This window comes from Triticum urartu, chromosome 1A (assembly GCF_056163025.1).
Source record: "Triticum urartu cultivar PI428250 chromosome 1A, HENAU_Tu73, whole genome shotgun sequence".
Taxonomy (NCBI): Eukaryota; Viridiplantae; Streptophyta; class Magnoliopsida; order Poales; family Poaceae; genus Triticum; species Triticum urartu.
In genome coordinates, this window is record NC_141873.1 from 350724885 (window position 1) to 350731545 (window position 6661).

The window sequence follows — 6661 nt, forward strand, 5'->3', positions numbered from 1 at the left end:
CAGGAATGCCCTTACAACAACTCTTCCGGACTCTACCCATAGTATAAACTATTTCCTAAATATAGTTAAACGCACATACGAAAAAAACTAAGAAGTATTGCAGCATGAATAACCACGCGACCAGTGCTGGTGAACTAACAAAAATAAACTCCAAACATTACACACGTTCAATAATTGTCCATTGCATAAACATTACCAGGTTGCATAAAATGGAGCAACAATAGCAAATTATTCGATCTAAACAAAAATAATAATATCTACTGACCAAAGGCATATAAAAATACAAATACAACACTAAACAAAAAAGTGCAATTTACAAAATATAAAGGGCTCAATACACAAAGATAACAACAGAACACATCAATTGAGCCAAGAAAATATATACAATGGAAGTAATTACAGTGACCAAATGCCTAAGGAGACTACTAATTGAAATTATACTTAAACTAGAAATTACAACTATTGAAAAAGGGTCGACCACATTTCACCCCCCCTCCCCCCCCCCCCTACAAATACCAAGAACTCATATTAGCATACGCATGACAACAAAAAATACTAATAAGCAGAGAAAACTAAACTAAATCACTATCTACCATGCTTATAAAAATCTAAATAGTCAAGCATCAGCTGTGAAACTTACTAAATCACCGGGTAGCAAACTGAAACTTACAACATTTACAAAAACAAATCAGGAACTACAACTCAGGGAGAAATACTCAACAACTCTAGGTAGTCAACTAACCTAAACTCAATGTTCCACAACAAAGGCATCTATACAGCCAACTAAGCTAACAACAACTAACATCACTTGTGCAACAAAATCTCCTACAAATTACAACGAATGTAACACAACCAAATCAACAAACACTACTAACCCTGACACAATCAACTAGGGGATGCATACGATGCAGAAAGAACTAACCAACAGCTAAATGACGGATCCAAATGGTCAAAAAGACAAAAATGTATCACGCGAACAACATACCCACGTCAGAAGAAATAAAATCATGCAAAACCTATGATGGAACTAACACATGCATCATACAATGGAGCATGAGCAAACCTACGTATCAGAGAATACAAGCAAACCACAAATCTCAGCAATGAATTAAAATCAGGAACAAAAAGGGGAGAGATGCAACGCTGAGGGAGAAGCGGTAGGGGGGAGAGACGAAATGAACCACGAATCCTAGAAGAGCACCAGACGGCCGACCACCAAACCCCCCAAGCGCAGCAAGGTAGAGCTCCAAACCAAAATCGCCATGCCAAGCCCTTGACGCATCTGCCACTGGACACAAATAAAGGGGGACTCTACCGAGAGACACCGGGCGCGCGAATTAACGGGTCTCCTTGAAATTTTTACGGGTTCGATAACAACCAACCAACCCGAGAGCTGAAAGAAAAGCAGAACTGCATGAATCTCAACAAAGAGATCTGACAACAAAAAGGAATGGAAGCCAAAAGCTTTCACCCGGCTAAAATTTAGCAATTCTATTAAACATTGATGCCTGCTTTGAATTTATAAAACCATTCATACTTTACTTCGAATCTGATAATCTGGATGCTTTGTTTCTTCATTGTCGCTATGATATGAGGGCCCAATCCTTTATGGTCATGTGGAAAAGAGTATTAAACTTGGAATTTTCCAAACCATGTAACTTTAACCCAGGCAGCCAGGCTCATTTTTGCATTTCAAAGCAAAAAAAAGTTAGAAATTTACATGAAGTTAGAGTGACTGGTGTTTCTAACCAACAAAATTCCACAAAAAGAATGATTGTTTGTGTCTTGTAAAAAATGACAAGTAGGTTCTTCATGTCTTTTCCATACGAAATATAAATAGTCATATATTTTTTTACATTTCGTACAGGTTATTGTTCTATAGCATTTCCTATGACCATGAATTTTGTGCATTTTTGGAAGTCACGAGGTTTTAAACAATTTCAAATCCGGTCTAATATTTATTTGAAACAGTTTTTGAAATTCAGAATGAACCTTGCGGAACATTTTCTTCTCTACCAAAATGTCCCATTTCCCGTTACTTTCCTAACGGAGCCTGCAGCAGTTTATTGCTTAAAGATGATCAACTAGTTCATGCTGCCAAAACAATAAACTGCTGCAGTAACCATACACCATAACACATAATTTTCAGAGACCCAGCTCAACCCAATAATACTGATCCATCCCATTCCCATACCGCGTCTGAAAACACAATCAGACATCTCAGTAGAAGACTGGCAACACACTCAAGCAGCAGTGCACAAGAGCAGGTAAACAAGCTAGAGTTCTTGAATTGAAACTGAAAGCATTCTAGAATTCATGATCCACAGAAGAGAGCGATCAAACGCCTAGCCTAGAAGGTGAAGATCTCAGCAGGTACATGACCATGAAGATAAAAACTCACGTTAGTGACAGCGAGAGCTACAGCATTACAGACGGCGGCTAAATTAATCTTACTTAGGGAAAAACAGCATGCCAGAGAGCAAGAACCTAAATCTCCTAGCTACCAGGTCGGCCATTGCTGGTCGACGGCAGACGTTACAGCAGTACCAGCTCCTCTCCAGCCCAGCCAACAAATGGGGCTCTCTTCGAAGGCTTGAGCATGCGGTGTTAGTTCGACATCATCTTCATGTCAGCGTCATGCCTGTTGTTGTTCTGATGGTGCGCCGAGAGCGACCAGCCGCCGGATGCGTAGGCAGGGGGCATGTGCTGCTGCTGGTGCTGCTGCCCACCAGAGTGGTTGTAGGGCATCCCGCCGTGGTTGATGGGGCTGCCGGAGTCATCGGATGATGCGCTGGATGTGCCCTCTGAGGGAGGGCTGGCCACTGGAGCTGGCACATAGGTGGCCATCTGTGGAGGTGCGGACATCGGTTCAACCTTCCGTGGCTCAGCGGGCTTTGATTTTTTACCTTCGGCTATGAAACTAGCCACGACAACCTGATGGCAAAGATCCCAAGTCAGCATTTTGACATATTTTAACAAAATGGAGCTACGGCAGAGACAATTCCCAAATTAATAGAACCTGAACAGGTGTCGCAGCCGTTAGCTGCCCAGCTACACATCCACCAAGAACCCGGCCATCAGATCCTGCAAGTGCAACGCTCAATCCACCAGTCCTGCTACGGGTGTCACCATCTTCTGCAAGCAGGAATGAACCAGATAGGGAGATGATCTCAAATCGACCCTGCACCGGAATCATATATCAAAGTTAGCCAAGTGGCATTAGGAAGAAAGCTCTATGAATGTAATACTCCCTCCGTTCCGAATTACTTGTCTTGGATTTGTCAAGATACGGATGTATCTAGACTCATTTTAGTGCTAGATACCTCCGTATCTAGACAAATCCAAGACAAGTAATTCGGAACGGAGGGAGTACAAGGTAAAGGTGTGCAATCATAAGCAGAAAGCCGCAAGCTTTGAGGATCAGACTGAAATAGTACTCCTATTGAAACACATGGAATTCTGTTTGATGTGTATAATTCTGATAGTTAAGAATAAATTCAGCAAAGAACAGAATACTAATTTAATTGTCACGTACATGTGGAATGTGCAAGCATCAGTATCCTATTTAATCCACACAAGATAATTACGTACCTCATAAGTCACCAGTCCACCAGATGTAGCTGGCTGCCGAAGTGTTACATTGCTTATTGCACCATTTGCTGAAAGAATGCAAACTGTGCGAGGTCCTTGCTGTGAGAAGGACATTATTTTTGAAGCAACATCCTGTCATGAAAAGAGATGGCTTTTACATTAAAACAAGCTTTCAGCCACTACAAACATAATCAAGCGGGCTGCAGGCAATTTAAGCATGAAGTGACGACAGAATTAGATTGCAGACGGAAATTGCATGGCATTGAGGAAACAAGTATGCAGGTGACTCCTCAAAAGAAACAACAAGTACAAACATCTAAAGCTCGCTATATCATTGAGTTGCTAGCAAAGAAAAATCACAAACGACTCGAACAATGAATAATCAATATACCTTTACCAAATGCAAATGCAATCTGATCTATGCACGTAAACCACACCATAATTAGGACGAGGATCTCGTACTAAACAAAATTACTTCACTTCAAGTTCAAACACAGCCTGATGTGCCCACTTCTACCTAATCTAGGTGAACTACCATAAAGAACATATCTCTGCATGCTTTGTGCCAGTTACAACAACATTGAAACCTACACCACTTGAGACATTATATCTTCAGGCGAAATTAACTCGGTCAAGAAAAGTTACACCCCCTTTTACTGCATAAAGAAACTTTTTATCAACGTGCAAGGTTGCTCCTGATCTAGATGAACTAGAAACTCTATGCACCAAACGGTGAATTTGATCCAACAATACCGTCAATCGTTTCAACTAGTCCCTCTTTTGATGGTCCAGACTCAACACTAGCAACAGACACAGGTGCCACCACTTGCGGGTATGTGTAGTTGCAAAAAGGCCAGGAGCCCATCTCCATGGTTTCTTCAGATCCTACTTGCTGCTGACCGGTGGGGCCGGTCAACAGCCATGCTGGGAATCTGCCGGGCACAGCACCACTACATCTTGCCGGCCTCCAAACCGGCAGATCCTCCTCTCACGTTCCTTTGATACGGCGAGGAGCTCCAACTACTCGCTAGCGAGTCAAAGGCTCGCAAGTCGCAGAGAGACATAGATCCACCACCATCAGTACTCACTGAACTGGATGGATGAATGGATGGAGAAGGAATAAACAATGTAAGATCAGGAAAAGAATGCGAGATCTGTGGTGTTTCTTCCACATGCATGGATGTTTATTACCTCGCCGGCCTTGACGGAGAGGATGTGCGGAGTGAAGGAGATGCCCCACGACCCTGCAGGAAATGGCAGACATGGCAAGTTAGTTAAGATTTACTCCTGCAAGAAGCGGCGGTGATTATGGTAGTAATGGTGCGCGCGTACCGAGTGCTTCGAACTGCTTCTTCTTGCCGGAGCCAGGGGGGCGGCCGCGGCGCTTGGCGTTGGGATCGGACGGGGGGCTGCTGATGGAGAAGCCGTGCTGCTGGCCTGGAGGCGGGGGCGGCGCGGCGCCGCCGGAGGCGGAGGAGAGTGGCGCGAGCGCGAGGGCCATGCTCCCGTCGGGCGCGTACTTGCGCGGGCGGCCCCGCTTCTTGCGCATGAGGTCGCCCATGCCGAGCGCATTGCTGCCCGGCGGTGGCGCCACCGCGTGTGGCGGCGGCGCGGCGTAGAGCATGGGGCCCGGAGCGTGATGCTGGTGCGGGTGCTGATGCTGATGCTGATGCGGGTGCTGGTGCTGGTGAGGGTGGTGCTCCCCGGGCGGCTTCCCCACCATCTGGTCGAACGAGAGCCTCATGCCGCCTCCGGGCATGGGCGCGGCAGGGTTCGCCGACCCAGCCGGCGGCTGCTGCTGCTGCTGCTGATGCTGGTGGTGGTGGTGGTGCTGATGGTGCGCGAACGGATGCGGCGGCGGCGGCATGGAGGCGATCGGCGGTGGCTGCGTGTGCGGCTGCGGCTGCGGCTTGGCCTGCGAAACCGGGGCAGGGGCAGCGGCCGGGGCCGGCGCGGTGGTGGGGGCGGCGGCGGTGGCGGCGGCGAGCGGCGCGACGTCCTTGGCCTCCATTCCGCCCAGATCCAGCCCTCCTGGTCTTCCGGGTGGCGCCGTTACCGCAGCTGCTTGGCCGTGAGCTTGAGTTTCAGCTCTCGAGTCTGAAGCCAACAAACAAAACCAATCAATCAATCAATCAATCAATCAATCAGTCCGTCAGTATCCGGTCCGAGTTTGACCAAGCTGCTGCTGCTTTATTTCTCCCCCACTCCACTCGGAAGCTGCATCTCAAACTCACAAACTCACGAACAAAAAGGCTGGAGATAACAACCGAGGAGGAGTAACATGGGAGGGATCGAGCAAGCAAACAACCTCCAGAATATTATCAGCAGTTTTGCTAAAGCATGGAGGATGGGAACAAAAGGGAGCGAGAGATTAGGTGGGGGTTAGGAGGGGCGGCGCGCGTGCACGCACCTAATGGATGGACGGATGGATGAGATCGCCGAGGACACGCCGTGCTCCTCCTCCTCTCTTGCTCGAACACCAGACGCCACTCCCTCAGCTCACTCCTCACTCAGCTCAGTAGTTCTAATGCGGACTCGGCTAGGTAGAGGCAGAGCTATTCCAATCCAGAGGGAGGGAGGGAGGGGTGGCGAAGGGAAAAGAGGGGGAGGAGGGCAGCGAAATTACGGGGAATGGAAATTACTAAAGTAAAGGCAATAAAGAAGGGGGAGGGAGAGAGAGGAATTGGGGGCAGAAAGAAAGGCGATTTGTTACGGGTACACGCTTCACATGCAGGCACTGCATTTCGGGTAGTAATAAAGGCCAGCGGCAGGGCGTAGTTGGGGAGCTACCTCTGCTTTTCTCCTCTCCCCCTCTCTCTCTCTCTTCAAACGGAAAAAATCTTTATTTTTCTCACCTTGGGTTGGGGTATGTTTTCCTTCTCGTTCGAGAAAAATAGCAACAGTGCTCTACTCGGGCGGGGAAGAGAGAGAGGGGGGGGGGGAGAAGCGGGAGTGGTCCACTCTACTCGAGAACCGAAACAGTAGCCGAATTAATATTCGAAAAGGGGAGCCATTGCTTGCTTGCCTGCTCGTTTACGCCACGGATTTACTACTCTATAATTAAATTGGC

General features: G+C 47.2%; 1 protein-coding gene across 1 annotated transcript; it reads right to left on the minus strand.

The window, feature by feature from the left end:
* Positions 1 to 2268: 2268 nt before the first annotated feature.
* Positions 2269 to 6304, minus strand: LOC125511015 (AT-hook motif nuclear-localized protein 10). Its single transcript, XM_048676304.2, has 6 exons — positions 6002 to 6304; positions 4924 to 5688; positions 4783 to 4835; positions 3592 to 3723; positions 3020 to 3181; positions 2269 to 2934 (listed from the first exon to the last, which is right to left on the minus strand). Exons 2-6 carry the CDS (start codon positions 5600 to 5602, stop codon positions 2608 to 2610), a joined length of 1353 nt encoding a protein of 450 aa, XP_048532261.1. The 5' UTR covers positions 5603 to 5688; positions 6002 to 6304; the 3' UTR covers positions 2269 to 2607.
* Between the last annotated feature and the right edge of the window lie 357 nt (positions 6305 to 6661).

Bases quoted from the DNA above. Each gene is read 5' to 3' on its own strand.
- LOC125511015 (XM_048676304.2), bottom strand. From the start codon at position 5,602: ATGGAGGCCAAGGACGTCGCGCCGCTCGCCGCCGCCACCGCCGCCGCC. The intron at 4,836-4,923 runs GTACGCGCGCAC...CATTTCCTGCAG, and splicing joins GAAGCAGTTCGAAGCACTCG to GGTCGTGGGGCATCTCCTTC. The intron at 3,724-4,782 runs GTAATAAACATC...TTTTCATGACAG, and splicing joins TCTCCGTCAAGGCCGGCGAG to GATGTTGCTTCAAAAATAAT.